Source organism: Gouania willdenowi, chromosome 4 (assembly GCF_900634775.1).
Source record: "Gouania willdenowi chromosome 4, fGouWil2.1, whole genome shotgun sequence".
NCBI classification, from domain to species: domain Eukaryota; kingdom Metazoa; phylum Chordata; class Actinopteri; order Blenniiformes; family Gobiesocidae; genus Gouania; species Gouania willdenowi.
Window position 1 is genome coordinate 21393404 of NC_041047.1, and position 18808 is coordinate 21412211.

The window sequence follows — 18808 nt, forward strand, 5'->3', positions numbered from 1 at the left end:
GTGTGTTTTTAAAAAAAAGTTGTTTAATAAACAGTATAGTTAATCAAGAATAACAATTTACAGGGAGCAACAGATACTGAACATTAACAATAGATTTGGAAACTTTCCCAAACTCCAACCGAAGCTGAAGAGAAAGCTTTTAGTTAGGAAACTGCTAGGATACGTGTCTTTGTCTGTTTCTGCTGATGTTTGTTATCAGGCTCTGCAGCTCCAGGAGTCTGGATTCCAGCCAGGCTGGAGTTAAAGTGTTAGTTTGACACTCAGTGAGAGCACAGAGAGCTTTTAAAGCGCTTTCAGCTGTTTCCATGTAGCGGCTGTACTCCTCCTCAGTGCTGGTCTCCTGCCGAGGCCGCTTCAGGCACGGCTGCGTGGGGGGACCAGAATGTTACATAGTTACCATCATACAATAATATTTAAAAACGAATATATTTACTATCTTAACACTTACAGAAGAAATTATTTCTGTAGTAAATGCTGTAAACCCAGAGAGGGCGACAGGCTGCCACACATACGGTTTAGAAACACTGAGTAGATCATTTAGTTCAGGGACCAAATACAAAGTAGTTTGATCTTAAATGGGCCGGAGATTTTAGGTGAGAAAACAAGCAATTTCAACATTAATGTGTCCAAATTTGTATGTAAGACCCAATATCCAGGCAATAAGTGACACATCAGTCTCCATAGGATTTTCTCTTTGAAATTGAAATTTTTGTGACCATTTTTTATTTAATTTGGGGAAATCATCTGAAATAATTTGAGTCCTTTGAACAATTTGAGATTTGAAATGACTGAAGTCGTGATAAAAGCATGAGAAAATTGCCATCCTCATTTCACTAAATTTGTGAATTTACAACTGAATTATTTGGTAATTTACACGATTCATGTTTTTTCTGTCTTTTTTTACTTTCTCCTGCGTGCGAAAGTGAATGGTCTAAAGAGCCGGATTTGGCCACGGACCTTGAGTTTGACACGTGATCTAGTGAAACAGCTAACCTCTGAGTCCGCAGAAACTTCAGCTGTAGGTTGGTCTGGAAAATCCTCATCGTTTGACTCCAGCTTCTCATTTTGTTCTTCTAGAACTTGTGATTCCTGTCTGAGCCTTCGTAGCCGTAACTCCACCTCTTCTGGTGCATTCACAGTCTGAAGCATAACATGTTAAACACTTGTATAAGTGTGATACGTTTCACTCTCTGTTGGGTTGTAAATCTATGCAAAGTATATTTGTCTCACCTTGCTTAGGTAATTGACCACTTTGCTTTTTGTGTCTTCTACAAACAAACTCTGGGAAATCACTTCCTCGTGGTTTGTGTTCTAAACAGCCAAAGAAGATATTGGGCTTGCATACAACTATGCAAAAAATAAATATACATACTGTATATATATATATATGATCAGCATGAGGACAAACCTCTGCAAAGTATGAGAAGGCCTCCAGAGCATGCTGATGTAGCAGCCACGTTCTGCCAGCCAAAAGGTTTCCAAACAGGCTACTCAACCTCGGAAGAATGTGACTCTGTGGGAAAGAAAGTTCAGATTCCAAACAAGAAAAATGCCAGGAACCCTTTACTTGAAGTTTTATACATGAGGCTGACATTATGCTGTCATTAGCATGAATAAGGTGTCATGAAGGCTGTGATTAAGTGTAATTCGCTAAATTACATCACTTTTGGAGGCATTTTTTGGGTTAGGTAAAGGGATCTAGTGGGGTTAGGTAGCATGAGGGTAACAAAGGCTTCATTTCATTTTCATTTATCATGTATTTATTAAGCACACATTAAAAAAAAAAAAAAAACATTAAAGGTGCAAAGAGGGAATGAAGCCCAAATGGCTTGTATAAGAGTTCCACCCCTTGTGATAAACACAAACAAGTTTTTAAAAAAGGCTAAAAAACACTTGAAATCATGAGACAAAATGCACAATTCAACTTTGTTAATATATAATTTATCATATATCAAAGTACAAAAAATTAAATATCAAAAGACAAATTAAAATAATATCAAATGAAGATCAAAAAAGAAATACAAACTTAAAACATATACAAATACATACACATGCAAATACAAACATTACTTGGAATCATGGTGGTTTAGAGTAAAGTGAGAAAGCGCATCTCGGGTAGATTAGGGTAATGAACGACACTTAATGACAGCCTTCATGGCACTTTATTCATGCTAATGACATGTCATAATAATAATAATGACAGTGTAATGTCAGCCTTATGTATTAAACTTCAAATAAAGTGTTAACAAAATGCCACAAGTTGAAATTATGTTTTAATCCAAATAGACTTTAGATGTTTTAAGAGAATATAACTAAATGATAAACTACTGATGCATGAAATTATGAAAAGAAAAAAAAAATATTTAAAACAAAAACAACTACAATTTTTATTATTTGACTCCTTGCTTGTATTACCTGGTTATCTGGAGGAATAAAAATCTTTCCCAGGGAAGAGAGGAACTCCAGGGCTGCCAGCAGCAGCTTATCGTCACATCTCTGACAAACCACTGCATCCAAACACAACAAAGCCTGCAACAACACAAAGCAGTTAACGTAAGTATTATCCATTCGTCAACCATTCTATGAGTATGAAAACCATCATACCTGACAAATGACTTGAGGTTCAATGTTTTTGACCAAAATGGCTGATAAAGACAGAAGAGACTGCAGCGTGGCCTGGAGCACAGCATGACTCAGCAGCTGGATCGGTGTAGGTTACACACACGTTAATCTCCCCATTATTCCTCTGATCCGTCTGTACTCAATAACACGAGTCCTCACCTGATCTGGATTCATTCGTAGCCAGAGCTGAGTGATGGAGCTCACAGCAGATAACACACCCTGCTCCTCAGGTGACTGCTGACCATGAAGCACGGCCAGGAGGCTTACCAGCACAGCATTCTGGGTAGACACGCAAAAACAGAGTTTTACATTCACAACTCGCTATTTACACTCCTTATGACATTACATCATCAAAGTGAAAGAAATTATCAAATTAATAATGAAATGCTCCCTTCAGACCGCACGCTTTTTGGGCGTCAAAATCGTGCCAAATGCCCCTTGTTGGACGCTTTTGACACATTTGGTGAGAATGTGTCATAGCTTTTTCTGTGTTGTTCAAAAGTCCAATGGTTGTTTATGGGTGAGTGGAGGAGGAAATTAGAAGCAGCTCTGTGTGCACACACATGTTCAAAACACTGGTAATGAAACATCAAGTAGGTGATTATTTCGTGTCTGATATTTTGTTGAGTAACTTCAACCATCAACATGCTTTGACAAAGTGTTAATTTTGAATGCTGGGTTTGTAATGCATCTTTTTTTTTTTTTTTTAATATCTCAGTCCCATGAGAAATAGCACGAAAATGTAATGATTTCTCATTAAATACTTATTGCAGAATCACTTATTTTCCAACAAAAACACAAAGTGGAGTTTTCACCCTGACACTACCTGTTCATTGTAAGTAAATGTGTTTTTTTAAAGTGTTACGGCTAAATTTGCGGTTGACCTCATTTGGAGACATGATTTATTGCTCTGGTTGAATGATGGAGTCCAGTCGGAGCATTGATGATTTTATAAAAAAAGATTTATTAAAACTCAGTAAAAAAAGACAAAGATGGAACAAAGTGAAACAAAAATTAGTGTCCGTCCTGACGGACGTCCGATGATCGAGCCGCTCTTTCTAACAGTTTCAGCTTAAGGTTTTATACAGATAAGAAAAGGTCCCAACCCTGAGAGACAGAAAGGGAGGGAGTCAGATGCTCCCACAGTGGAAATGTTGGAGGATGATGTAGACGTGTATAATTATGAGGAAGATCGGGCGCCACTCTTATCTGTCTTTGATAGTGTGTGCGTTCGTGTATATCTGCATGTGAGCAGAGACTCTGGCCTTGGCAGAGACAATACGATCTGTACTGTTTAATCTGTTCAAAGGTGTAAAGAGTAATGGAGTCGTCACGTATTAAAACATGACAAATTGTACATGAACATACATTTGATGATATGATGATGAATATAAAAATGGCCATAACAAAAGCAAAGTAAAGAGGATTTTCTCACCACTTTGTCGACTTTTCCAAGCTTGAAGCCTCCATTCTGCCAGTCCGTCACAACTTTTTCAGTCAGGGATATTATTTCCTTTTCGACACGGTGACGAGTGTCTTTGGAGAGAGCTCTGAGAAGGACGTGATTCCACACCGCAAGGTTCTCCACTTCAGAGGGAGGGAACCGTGCAATCAACTCCATCTGGAGAAAAGGATTTACAGTCACAACAAAATTTTCCATGTTAAAGATAATAATCTGGATTTGTCATTCTCTATTAAATGCTCAAGACTCATGAATGAAAATCACAGCAAAATCATATCAACATAACTGTGAATTAGAGCTGCAGGGACAACATGGGGAATGAAACTCAACCCAAACTAAAATCTAACGTTTTTTTCATAATTGTAATTTACTGTAGGAATAAGAATAAATAAATCCTTTCAGATGAACATAGTGCAGCCTTAACAATACAACTAAATCATTAACACATCCTGTTGGTGGGGTTTTGGTGCAAATTTAGTTCAATATATCAGTTATAAATAGAATAATAGCGCTTATGATGATTCAATGTAATAATGTATGTGATTCATCTTATTAGTTTATTTAAAATTCTGTGTCTGACTGATGATTTTTTACATACTGGCATTATTTATTAAATATCCAACAGATGATATCTGATGATAAACAGATGATGGGCAGCTGAAGCCACCATTTATGAGGTACTGATTAAATTAAATAGCAAAAACATAAACATATGAGATAATTACAGAGTGTGAGCTCTCTCTCCTTACATAGTAGTCAGTGAGTGAATCTTTCTATAGAGAATAAAGTTGCTTAACAACAAAAAACCAAACAATACATACAATGCAGTAAGTAATACACAGATAAATACACTAAAACCCAGAAAAACCTGAGATGGCAGGGGTATCTTAGTGAAAATTTGAGGATAAAGAGAAGAGATTTACACGTGAGTGGATGGTGACAATCTAATAATAACATTTTTACATTTTTGTAGCTTACATATCAGTTTCAATAACATGTTTATTTGATATAAAGGCAAACACTGCAGTCCTATAACAGGGTTCCCACAGCTTCACTCAAATTAAATTATAAATAAGACTTTTTATTGCATTTTGAAAATACACTTTAAGAGCAAACTTGTTATTAAACACAATTGAGGGGGGGAAACCGCCACATCAATAACTTAGGGTTAGGGTACATTCTTTCCAGTGTCGAGTGCAGACATGCAACTGGCAGCTTCCAAAGTAAACACGCAAAAATACACAAAATGACAGTAAAATACACCAAAATAATCATAAACACTTCAAAAACACACAAGATGACTACAAAAATAGCCAGAAATCTAAAAAACAACATAAATACCAAAATTGAAAACCATTAAGAAAAATATATTTGTTTTTTAATGTGAGACTTATTACAATCAAAAATTCATACTTATGTGTTAAAATGTAAGACTTTCGAAATGTTGATTTAAAACATTTCAATGACAATTAAGGCCTTTATTTTTAGATTCATGAATTTAATGCCTTTTAAGGATCCGTGGAAACCCTGTATAAAGTACCCTATTAGTACTACCCACTTTAATTAACAATTGTCTGAGTGGTCAGTCTCTCACCTGATGATTTGGTGTCATAAGGAAGATCATACGTTTGAGCAACATGCCCAGGTGAAGGGACTGATAACACTCAGCAGTGCACAGTTTCACCTAAAGCAGAAGAGAAGAAGAGAGAGACGGTGTGAACATCACTGTGAACGCACGGAGGAGACAAGGACATCAGGACACGCTTCTGACACCAAATGTGAGGAAGTGATGCTGAGGGGATTTGTGGGTAAATATGCGGGATCCAGCTTAATCTGATGATGTAACACGGTAACAGCTTATACAAATGGTGTCGCATTCTGCACAATTCCAACAACACCAATTATCACCTCCCCTGGGATGCCAGAGAAAGCAGAGTGAAATCCCACACTAAGGCATGACCCTACTGAGGGGATTAGGAGTTATTTTTGGTGAGCGCTCCAGGAAAGGTCACAGAATGGGACAATCGTCCATATGAGCTGGGATAGGAACCCGTATATCTACTGACAGATAACCAAACTGGGCTACTACAAAGAAGTCCATCCGCATCTGTATACTTTACTAATCATGATCCAGATGCATTTTAAGATTGTGTATACCACTAGTCCAGGGGTCTGCAACCTATATTATCAAAAGAGCCATTTTGCCCCCTCGTCTGCCAAAAAAAAATTGTAGGGAGCCGCACAAAATAACAGAGCTTGTAAACTTTTAAAAGTTCTCATCTTTTTTTTTATTTTAGCTGTTATAACAAAACAACAAAAAGTAGCCCACTTTAAAATAAAACATTTAGCTGAGCTTTAAAAATAAGCATAAAATTAGGACCGTCCTTGACAAGTCCATGTCAGTGTTCTCTCGTCCTCTTCGGTTTTTTTGCTCAGCCAGCAATAAACTGAAGCACCTGAACATACTACATCAGCTCGGAGTCTGATTTTTTTTTTATCCAGGAAAAATAATAGTTTATTAAATTATATTATTCTTACCTGTTTAATGTGACTTCTGTGTCTGAACTTCGCTGCAGATCTTCCCTATTTCAGGGCTGTAGGATGTGACTTTGATCTTCATACAGGCCTGTAGGCTCTCATCTACGAGGCGGGAACGGTGTTTGTTCTTTATGAAGTTCATGTTTGAGAACAATTGCTCGCATAAGTATGTTGAGCCAAAGATGGACAAGACTCCAAATGCATACTTTTTCATGTTAATATACGTGTCAGGAATGGCACTCCATGTTTCAAAAACAAGTTTGTCGGGGTGGGGGAGTTTCTCCATATCACTCCATTTGTGCTCTTTAACGAGTGTAGCCTTCTGATGGGCGACTTCTTCAATATCCGCCGTCAGTGATTTGAACTTATTTACCCATAAATCTTTATCCGCTATGTCGGCCAGTTCAATTTCTAGATCAGGCTTACTTACTCCAGTGAATGCAACTGTGTTCAGCAGGGATGGGTCGATGTCCAGCGGTGTGACAGGGAAAGAGAGGGTGGGCTTCTCCTTTCTGAAATCACTGAATCTTTCTCCAAATGCAGCTTGCATTGTAATGATGGCACGGTGGACATAATCATAATTTATTTGATTGTTCGCTTCTTTGAACTCTCTTAGGGAGGGAAAGTGAGAGAGCGTACCTTTTTGTGCATCTTGCGCTCAAATGCCAAAACATCTTCCAGCATCTGCAGGGCTGTGCTTCCCTTTCGTTGGAGATTTTTATTCAGCGTGTTCAAGTGACTTGTCATATCCACCATGAAGTACAACTTACTCAGCCAATCGAGGACTTCCAGTTCAGGATAGCTGAGGCCTTTGCTTTCCAAGAAGGTTTTCACATGCTCCAGACAGGTAGCGATGCGTTTCAGCACCTCTCCCCTGGACAGCCACCGGACTTTGTTGTGCAGCAGGAGATCCGAATATGCATTGTCGACTTCTTCTAACAATGAACAAAACTGTCGGTGGCTTAACCCGTTCGCAATTATTTTGTTCACTATCTTGATAACGAGGTTCATCACTTCCACACAATCAGGGGGGAAAGTTTGTGCGCACAGCGCTTCTTAGTAAAGGATGCAGTGAAACGTCATGAGCTCTCGATCCAGTGACTTTTGAAGCAAATTCACAAAGCCCTTATGTGCTCCTCTCATGCTGGGTGCCCCATCAGTAGACACTGACACCAGGTGAGTGGTGTTTATTCCTTTCGCTTCTAGACAACTCAAAACAGCATCACAAATGTCCTGCCCTCGTGTTTGGCCCTTTAGCGGTATGAGTTCAATCAGTTCTTCCTGCGGCCCATCAGAGTTTACATATCTGCATAACGGTGCTGTCTGCTCAACATCGTTTACATCACTTGACTCATCACAGGCAACTGAAAATGCATGAGCTGAATTAATGTCAACAATTTGCTTACTGCTGATATTTTCTGCCATTTTAACGGTCCTGTCTCTGACGGTTTTTGCGGAGAGAGGCATTTCTCTAATTTTCTGAATAATTTCCCGTTTGTTTTTAAAGTCGGAGAATAGATGCTCCGATATTTTCATGAACCACTCCTTCATATACTCTCCATCTGTGAACGGCTTTCCCCTCTTTACAATCTCCAGAGCTGCCACAAAGCTAGCAGTGCTAGTTGACTGTGGAGAACTGATCCACTTCTTGAAAGATAGTTTGCGCTCTTCAGCTTTTCGTAGCAGATCCGAAATTGCTCTCTTTCGCTCATCCTCGGTTGAGTATTTTTCAGTGAATGCCAAGTGTTTGTTTTGAAAATGTCTTTCAATGTTACATTTTTTGTTGTTCGATATTTTCTCACCACATATCAAGCATACAGGGTAAGCCAGCGTCGTTGGTGGTGAATGCAAATAAATAAGTCCACGCTGAATTAAACTCTATTTTCTTCCGAAACTTTCCTTTTTTGGGTTTTTTTCATGGCTCTTCAGGGTTCACAACGTCGCACACAGGTTCACACGGGTTCACACATTCTAAAAGCTGCCAGCAGGTAAAGACGCAGGATGTTGACGTTGATGTGACGTAGCCTATATTTTGTTGACAAATTAAGAATTAGAAATAGGTCTCTAGCTTTTTAAAAATTGGATCGTATCAACTCAAACTCCAAGATAACTGCGCAATAAAATAAACTAATAATAATATGTGAATACAAATGAATTAAGAAATACTCTTATTTATATTCGTTTTTTTTTTTTTGTCAAGGAGGCCAAAGGGAGCCGCTATAAGGAGGCTCCGGAGCCGCAGGTTGCCGACCCCTGCACTAGTCAAACTCAAGGCCTCGGGGCCAAAATTGGCCCTTTCGAGCATCAAATCTGGCCCGCTCGAAAAAGTAAAAATGTCAGAAAAAACATGAAACATTTTGTAAATTCCCAACTAATTCCATTGTCTCAGCCCCTCCAAATACAAAACATCTATGAAAATCCACTATAATTGCATAGCTCAGTTTTACACTTCTGATATTACATCACAGCAGTCATTTTCAATATCAAATTGTTGAAAGGACTCTCAATTTTTCCAAAATCTGTCAAAATTTTCCTCAAATTACATGAAATTTCCCCAAATGCCCAAAGTCAGGGTAATTTAAGTGACGTTCCTGCAGTAACTGATACTCACATAGTTCATCATTTATATATCATTTAAACGTAGAAGTGCAAACTAGGGCACTTTAATGCTGAATTTGCTGTTTTTCCCACCTAAAATCTGTGGCCCGAACTGGTCCGTATTGGGACCCCTGAACCAAAATGAATTTGACAGCCCTGGTGTATACCCACCAGCTGAGCGATGAGGAGGACATGATGCAAACAAAGCTCTGCTGTCCCATACCTGAAAATATATATAAAAAAACATGCATAAGCTGCAATAAATAACATCAACTATTATAGTGAAAATCAAAGGTAAGTAAAGCACTTTGTTCAAATAAAATTAGCAATATTAAGTAACTGTGTTCATGTGAAGAATTCAACAAAATCTGCATTTATTGTGACTCTCACCGGGCTGTGAAACACCAAACATCTGCTGCCAATAGAGCCGTCTCAGTATCAGCCTGTAATAATGCTTCGATCAAACAGCGCTCCTGCAAAAACATCCATCTATGATGTGTGAGCTCAGACAATGAAGGGCTGTAGTCTGGTCAATAATCACCACAATAGACTAAAGCAGCAAAAATGTGGCCAAGTTTGTAAAATAGAAAGTGAAAGCCCAACTTGCTTTGAATGACTGGAAACCCTCCACTGATGGCCAACTTTTGATTAGAAACCCAAGATAAATAAATAACCTAAAAAAGTACACACCACCAAAATCACGTGGTAGCACGGGTGCCAAAACTTTTTCAGTATAAAGGTCAAATAAATACATGCAGAAGATTGTGCATTTAACATAGAGTTCCTTTCAAAAGAGTCTCATGTAACTTTATGTTTGTAAATATAATTTTTGTCACTTAAAAGTAAACAATTTGAATATTGAATAAATTAACACAAAAGTTACAAATAAAATGTATCTTCAAAAGAGTTAATCAAGATTTTAGTTGAATTTGACTAAAGACTCCCAAAATAAACATGGTTGTGGAGGGTTCTAGTTTAAGATTCACTGATTGAATTGCATATACAGCACATACAGTATTTGTTCCATTACAATAAAGATTTCTAAAATAAGTTCAGTACTGTGTATTATACGTGTCCTCACCAGCACAGGGAAGTACACAGCGGGGAGCACAGCCACACTGACACACAGCTGCACACACACGTGGTGATGCAAAGTGACTTGGACCTGGGGCTGACCCTTTAACATGACGCCAGGCAGCAGCACCGGTACCGCCCGTTCAGTGTAGCATCGCCTGAAACTGGTTAAAATGGCCTGGTAGAGAGGAAGCCTGCAGACAAGAGCAGAATAAGAAATACCTCCAACATAAACACACTTCACACGTAATGAATGAAACTCTTGGGCTAATGGGAGGATGTCAATATATTAAACCATAAACAGTACTTAGGCTACTATAAAAAGGCTCTTTTTGTACAAGCATTTCCACTAAACTTGTACCTACCTGGGTGTGTCCTCTGAGAACTGAGAGCCAGTGTACCACAGCTGTAGCACCTCCTCTGGCTGGTTAGCCAATTGCACCATGACATTGACCAGTAGGAGACACTGAGAAAGCGCCTGTTCAGGACTCAACCCTGCAGCACACAGCGTGTTTATGGTTTTTACACACATCCTGAAAACTGGATAGTAAACATAATTCTCACACTCGTGAAAGCCACAGCCAATGAAATTAGGGGTGTCCAGATCCGATATTGATATCGGTCCGATATCAGCTAGAAAACAAATATTGGATTTCATCGGACTGCATCAAAAATCTCTGATATATATTATTACATATTTATTCAATTGTAGAATACTGTAGATATTATGTTGAAGATTAAAATGTATGTAACCAATTGGTTAATAATAAATGGGTCAGTTTTTCTCATACCTACTGTTGCTGACTATTGTTCTCTGTTTGAGTAACATCACTTGATCAAGCCTTTTCTAACATTCCACACTACAAAATAAGTAATAAAGGTATGTATGATTCGTGCTGATATCGTACCGGATCGATATCGGTATTTCCCAATACTCAAGGCTGCAATATCGGTATCGTAGTGAAGTGAAAAAGTTGTATCGGGACATCTCTAAATTAAATGCTGTGCGAGTACAACTCAGATCAATTCATTATTTATTAAGGATATTTATAATTTTATGATTGAAAAAACTAAAATAAAAGAAAAAAAACAGTGCTAACAGTCATGGAAACATGAATATTTTCCATACATTAGTTTCCATTTACCACACATTTCAATACTTTCAATGCATTTGTAGGAACCCTGTACAAATTGACCATAATAGTAAGTAAATGATCCACTTTAAAAAAAAACAAAATAGAAGTTTAAAAAGTGAATTTAACATTTTGCTGAGCTTGATTCACATGCAGCACAACTTTGTTGCAGTTTCAGTAAATAATGAATACTTCTTGGCAAACGCCTGGAAAAGGAAATGAGCTGAAATCTAATAATCAGTACAACATACAGTTAGGCTTCCTTTGAAGGAAACAGGAAAACAAAAAAAAGCAAAGCAGACTGAAGACTCACGCAGGTCCTGCTGAAGGACGACTTCTACAAAAGGCCTCAGAGGGAGCAACTGTAGAAGGAACGCATCCAACGGAACCAGAGCCGCTGCATTTAGTTCCTCTGAGAGAACCGTGGGCAGAGCTGGAGCACATAAGCTCGGAGGGAACTTACTAGAAGAGCGAAGTGAAATACGACATTACACAAAATTTAAGAGTAAATGATGAACAAATCAGTGTTTGAACAGGGCGGCTGAGACACGCGTACCTGATGATTTGGAGGTAGAGCTTGTGAAAAATGCCACAATACTTTGTGAGGAAACATTTAAACTCCTTTCAAAAGAACAGAGGAGGAAAAATAATTTTTTCGTATTTGTTGAAACATTTTATTTTAATACAGTATATATATTAGAAAAAAAAACAAATGTAATTTTTTACCTTAATGTAATGAACCAGTGTGTTGGCAAAGAATCTGCACATTTTTGCCGTTTTCTGGAACACTTTGTATTCAGGGCTTTGTGGCGTTTCCTTCAATTTAAAAACAAAAAAACAAGTGATATTTTGTCAATTGTTGTAATTCATTTTCAAACCTTAGTATTTTATAAAATCTGCAATAACAATCATGAAACAATTTATTCAGCTTAGATAGGGCAACTGGACTTGAAGTTTTGCCTGATAAACTTGTAACAATTTATTTATTAACTAAACTGAAGTGACTGCAATAACCCATTTGTGTATGGACCCCTGAATGGCCCGCTGGCTAAAGCATAGATATATATAAACATTAGTTGACGCAAGTGGGATTCCCCAGCGTAGCTCAACGGCGGCCATCTTACCTCAGACAACTGACGTTCTGACATTCTGACGTGCTCTACGGTAGCTGGTGGAAGGTGCGTGATCAGCTTAAACAAAAATACTCTCAACTCAATAAAATACTGATTTACGAACGGTTTGCCTTATTACAAACCTTATTATACGTAGGTATTACATAGGATGCTTGTACATGTTGAAATTGCCACTTGCCATTTGAAAATTGGTCGAAAATTGAGCAAGTTAGGGTTATTTAAATAGTACATGCACCATTGACATCGATGTAATGAGCGGGGCCAGCTGTCTGAGGTAAGATGGCCGCCACATTGCTACGTTGCTCCCCATTGCCTAACAGCGTGGGTAAGTCATCTAGTGTTTATATATATATCTATGGTGGTTTTCTTCCAGGCTAAGCCCCTCCCAACAGAATACATCACAACATTTACAAACAATCAAAGGGTCTACAAGAATATCACTCAAAAATGATTATATCACTGATAAAAATGTAAAGAAAATCAGAAACCAAAACTCTAACTAAACGCTGCACATGTGAAACGCAACAATAGAAATCCTCGGATCATTTCTTAAAGGTGAACAGTTCCTGACCTGTAACCCAGCCTGTGTTATCTGTTCAGCCAGTTCCACACAGCTGTGGAAGGCAGACAGCAGGTTGTCACACAGACTGCCACTGATGTCACCGTGATGTAGATGCTCCTCCACCAGAGACTGATACTTCAAACTCTGTCTGAACACAAGAAACACACCTATAGAAACACATTCTATTCTTGACGTATCATCTCAAGTTAAAGGCTTTAAAGGTACTGACTTGATCAGGAACTTCCATGTGTTTGCGTGCATTGCAATGTCCAAATTGGAAATAATCGAGCAAATATCCAGAAGGCTGTGGATGACTGAGGATAGAATTGAAACCAAGGTTAAAAAATTTTAAGACAATACCGTAAAAAATGTATGGCAAAGAAACAGAGAATGTTCACATAAACATGTTCAAAACATCTGGAACACCTGCAACAATGTCTGAGATCTGCTCCTCTGAGGCAATTTTGTCAAAGGACATCCTGTCAATCAGGTCCAACAGAGCCTTCTGGAGAGAATAGGCCTCCTTAAAGAGTCCTTGTAGTAGATCAGCCACCAGAGACAGACGCCCACAGTAGACCACCTCACTGTCCTGGGAAGACAACATGACATGAGTTAGTCTATTCTCTAGCATCCATTTATTAATCGTGATAAAAGAGATGTTCAGAATTATTTGGTTTTTCACTGTAAGCATATACATTTGGTTGTGAAAAAATTATCAGAACACCGTTACATTATTGTGACCATTTCCCCCACAGAGTAGCCCAGTGATGCATAGGATAGCAACAATGTTTGTGTGTGGGTAAGTTCTCCTCTATGATAGACTCGCATCCTGATCAAAGCCTTTCCCACCATGCATTGCCCCCTCACAACCCAGATTAGGATGTTTAAAAATATCAACGAACTCTACATTTATATTAAAAGGTATTTCTCAATCAAATACTATTTTAAAATATTACAATTAATGCTCTTAAAAACAAGAGGTAAATACTTTATTTAACAGTGATCAAAGTGATCCTGCAGCTTTTGTAACAATGTGTAACACTGGATATATTAGTGCAGTGCAGGAGTGTCAAACTCATTTTTGTTCAGGGGCCAAATATGGACTGGTTTGATCTTAAATGGGCCACAGACTTTTGGCACAGAAAACGAGTAATTTCAACTCTAATGTGCTCTAGTTTGCACTTACACGTATTAATGATGGGTACAGAACATAAGGTACTAACAACATCCAAGCAATAAGTAGCAGATATCACTTCCTGATCTTCACTTTAAATTTCCTTGATTATTTGACCAATTTTTTATTCAATTTGGGGAAATTTTGCGGAATAACTTAAGGAAAATTTTAGAAAAATAAGGGTTTAAAAAAGACAGTGGCTAGCCGTACGGTTGTCGTATTAATATACCGACATTCTATCCGCACGCAGCTTCCCTCATTGGCCAGTTTAGGTGATGTGACTAAGACCTAACCATAAACCTAACCCTAAAAACTGTTCCAATATAGGGTTATAACTTAATCCTAACCCTAAACCTAAGACGCTACGTACGTGTACTTCAGTAAACGTACCAATAGCACCGGGCTTGTCCGTACGGCAACCATACAAATAGACACTCGTTAAAAAATGAATGCCATCATTTGATATATTGTAGAGTTTCATTGATCTTGTGTATTTGGAGGGACTGAGATATCTCACTGAATTCGTTGGAAATTTACACAATGATTTATGCTTACTCTGACATTTTTAAATTCTCCTGCGGGCCCAATTGGATGCTCTATAGGACTGGATGTGGCCCCTGGGCCTTCAGTTTGACACATGTGGTGTAGTGTATACCTTGCAGTGCTGAAATGTCTCCCTGAGAACCTTGAGGACACAGGTTGGTAATGAGTGGATTGCATCCAGGTCAGGGGTTTCATCCAGTGAGCCAACATGACGCACACAGTTCGACAGGGCATCAATAACCTGCATCAAAGCCTGAGAAGAGAAGATGAACCTGTCAGTAAAACATGAAACACATGGTATGCATAATGTAGGTGTAATCACAGCATTTCATTACTGGTCATACCTGTAGAATACTTCTCAGTAAGGCATGTAGCTCAGTGTTTTGGCTTGAGAGCTCCCCGACCTGGTCAGTGATTTCTTTGATCATGCTCTCAAACATGGTCACTGTCTGTCAAATAAAGTCACAAACCCTAAGAAAGCCTCCTATTTTATTCTCCCATCAGCAATCCCTTTACTTTTTATACATTTCATATTTTTGTTGACAGTAAAAGAAAAAAAGAAAGAATGCTGAGTAGTATTAGACTGTACCAATGTTGCTGTTTACCTTTGGTAATATCTTGGAGAAACACTCACTTTCCAGCTCAGATAAACCAATATGAGGTAGAAACATGTCAGTTATTATCTTCAGTATACCTGTAAGGATGACATTTCATTATGACAATGTTGTAAAAAGGTATGCAGAAAAAAAAAAAAAAAAAGCAAATTGTGAGTACTTACGGATATGATCATCCCACGTTTCTGAATTATTATGCAAACAGTGCAAAAAGTTAAGAAAACACAAATTGGCCTTAAAAAAAACACATTTCACACTAAATGCAGCTATCAAACATTGTTACAAAATACATGTTTTTTTTTTTTTACTTTGTCATTTGAAATATATAAAAGATTCTGTATTTGGGTCGATGACGAGACAGGTTTAAATGTATAAAAAGATAGCAAATATGTAGTATATATAGTATATATTCAGTGACTCTGATTTTTTTTTTTTAAAGTTACTTAATAAATTATTTCTGTAATGTATTCTGGTATTTAAGGTGTTTGGAAAAAACCTTAAAATTACTCTAAATCTATTTAAATTTATTCTCAGCCCTATTTTAGTTAGATTATATTCCTGTATAAGATTTCAAAGTATTTCTATATTTATTTCCATCATAATATTCATGCAAACCTTGCCCGATGGTGCCCATTTTATGAAATATCATGCAGGGAAATCCTATATGTCATTGACCCATTTAAAGTATTTTGTGACACACAGATTTTTGACTAGCTTGTGTCTTGTGGGATAATCTCCTATTCTACGGTTCTTTCACTGTTTTATACTCATACAGAATCATTCAGTGATATGAAAGAAAATGATCTTCTTCCTGCTATGTGTACAATGTCACCTTTGTACGTAGTGTATGATGTATAAACAATAATTTATTGAAGAGTTGTGTGTGGGTGCAAAGGCAAAGCATTATAATTGAGATATATATATATATAAAAGTAATTTGTTACATTTCTACACCCAACCGTTACTGAGTAAATAGTTATTTTTTGTTTTGATGATCAGATATTGTGAAACTACAAAAAATTAAATGACCAGACAACAATGAAATGCATCACATCAAACCAACCAGCCAGATTAAATGGAAAGCACGGTGCCAAAACAGCATTGAATGGAGGTTATTTTCTCAGTTAATGAGTTAATAAATGTAGCTATTCTTTTTTTTTTTTTTTTTTTTTTTTTTTTTTAATTTAATTCATTGGTGTCATTTTATTTAAAAATGAATTGTTATAAGATGCCTTTGTGGAAAATAATGAAGATTCAATTGTGCAAGATTTGGCCTTTTCCTTTTTAAGTTTATACATGAGATATTTACTGTACGCAAGGGAATCGTGGCAAGATTTATTACCAAAAAATAAATGTGCAGGGTGAAAGTAGCTAGTAACTTTTATTTTGAGTACTATTTATTAGAGCTAATTTTTTAATTGTACTTAAGTATTTTATGTATGATTTTCGTGTACTTGAGTACAATTTCAATCAAGTAACAGTACTTCTACTTGACTAGGATACATCAGTACTCTTTACACCTCTGCTTATTTAGTTTAGCTTTTCATATTGTCAGGATGAAAACAACAACAGAGGGCATCAGGTTAGGGTTAGGGAGGATATGGTGAGCTTTGGTAGGACAGTCTTTAGCTCCTGGCAGCAGGTTTCCTGACTCCACTGCAACACCTCGTCCAACAGATATGAGTTGGTCGGAGACATGATGGATGCAGCGAAGCACTGATGTCAAACAGAAACCATTAGAGTCAGTGACACTCGCTCAGATAAAACCCTAATTATGTCACTTAACAAAAGAGATTCTAATCAGACTGTGGTAGTTGAGCTCAGTTTCAGGCGCATATTGAGTCACTTCTTACCGTAAACGCTTGGCGAAGGTTCCTTTTAATCTTTTAACATCACTTAGCGGCTTAAAACATCCGTATTTTTGGAGATTTCGTCCATCAACCTGTGTGAAATTTGGTGCGTTGTTGATACAAACTGGACATTTACCGCGCGCCTCTGAATAAACCGGATGTGACGTCCGAAAGGAAGTCTTCTACTCCTTTTACTCTGATTGGTCAAAAGTTTTCACATGAATAAAAACAGCAAAGCCCTGAAAATAAGCATTTTCTTTATAAATTGTATTCCTTAACACACCGCATGTAAAAATATAATAAACTTTGAATTTAAACTATTTTCCTTATACTGTTATAATATGTTTCTATTTATATTTTTGTATTTATTTATACAGTATATGTATATATCCTTTATTTTTGTATTGTCGTATTTGATCTCCTTCGTAGCACTATTTTTCGGGTGTATTTTGGGTATTCTTTGTGTTGCCTTCTGTTGTTTTCTTTTCTATTTTTTTCTTGCACTTTTTCTGAGCTGTCATTGACAGTCAATTTCTCCACTGCGGGATCAATAATAAAGTTACTCTACTCTGAACTATTATTTCAAATAGATCAAATAATTTGGAAATGACTTTGAAGCACATTATATTGTAAAACACCAAGCACAAAACAAATTCAGGAATTGAAATAAAATAAAATAAAATAAAATAAACAATCCTGCTCCGATATAAAGAATTGCTTTAAATATTTAATTTCTCAAAGTGTTTGGACATCAAGCCTTTAAACACTCGTGGATTTTTATAATGTCCCTTTTTTCCTCATTTATTTTAGTCTTTAATATAGAATAAACCCACCTATTGTTAAAATAAAAGCCTACATTTTACTTGACTTAGCACAATTTTTTTTGTTTGTTTAAATTTTTTAAAAATTACATAGGTGCTCTTGGTATTATGTCAGAAGAGTTATAGTTTGCAGTATCTGCTTTCATTCCAAAGGCATTCTATTGGGTTAAAGTCTGCATTCCATACAAAAGTTCCTTATCCATGACTTTCTCGACCCGGCTTGGTGCACTGGTTCATATTGTGTTAGAACAGAAACAGTAGTTTGAGTCAACTTATAACGCTGATCGATTAAAAAATAAAATAAGAAAACAAAACCAAATCTCTAAGACAATATAAAGTGCAACGAAGACAGGAAAACTCTAAATTTTGCATGTCATCTGCAATTGTATTATTATGAAACTGAAAATTCAAGCAACAGCAACAAACATTCAGAGATTTGAAATAAAGTCTTAGATATATATGTTCCTGGGTTCCTGTCCTGGCAAAAAGTCTTACTTCTTGATTAGGAAATAGACATATTGTATAGATATGTTGTAGCAATAAACACTTATAATGAATTGCATTGAATCGATTAAAAAAATATGTCAAAAGTATTTATGACTTTTAGAGGTAAAAGCACATAGCATAATATAAGTGAAGTAGTTTAGATTATTTCAAATGAATTATATGTCATCAGTTTAATTA

At 37.0% G+C, this 18808-nt stretch overlaps 1 protein-coding gene across 1 annotated transcript; it reads right to left on the reverse strand.

The window, feature by feature from the left end:
* Positions 1 to 10: 10 nt before the first annotated feature.
* firrm (fignl1 interacting regulator of recombination and mitosis) lies at positions 11 to 17443 on the reverse strand. The gene is made up of 25 exons (XM_028443546.1): positions 17307 to 17443; positions 17056 to 17169; positions 15618 to 15657; positions 15445 to 15533; positions 15184 to 15288; positions 14952 to 15092; positions 13549 to 13711; positions 13352 to 13436; positions 13132 to 13270; positions 12154 to 12243; positions 11984 to 12048; positions 11741 to 11889; positions 10660 to 10789; positions 10302 to 10488; positions 9611 to 9693; positions 9392 to 9443; positions 5679 to 5768; positions 4058 to 4243; positions 2782 to 2901; positions 2605 to 2700; positions 2416 to 2529; positions 1409 to 1513; positions 1231 to 1311; positions 994 to 1140; positions 11 to 364 (listed from the first exon to the last, which is right to left on the reverse strand). Exons 2-25 carry the CDS (start codon positions 17149 to 17151, stop codon positions 155 to 157), a joined length of 2763 nt encoding a protein of 920 aa, XP_028299347.1. The 5' UTR covers positions 17152 to 17169; positions 17307 to 17443; the 3' UTR covers positions 11 to 154.
* Positions 17444 to 18808: the final 1365 nt, after the last annotated feature.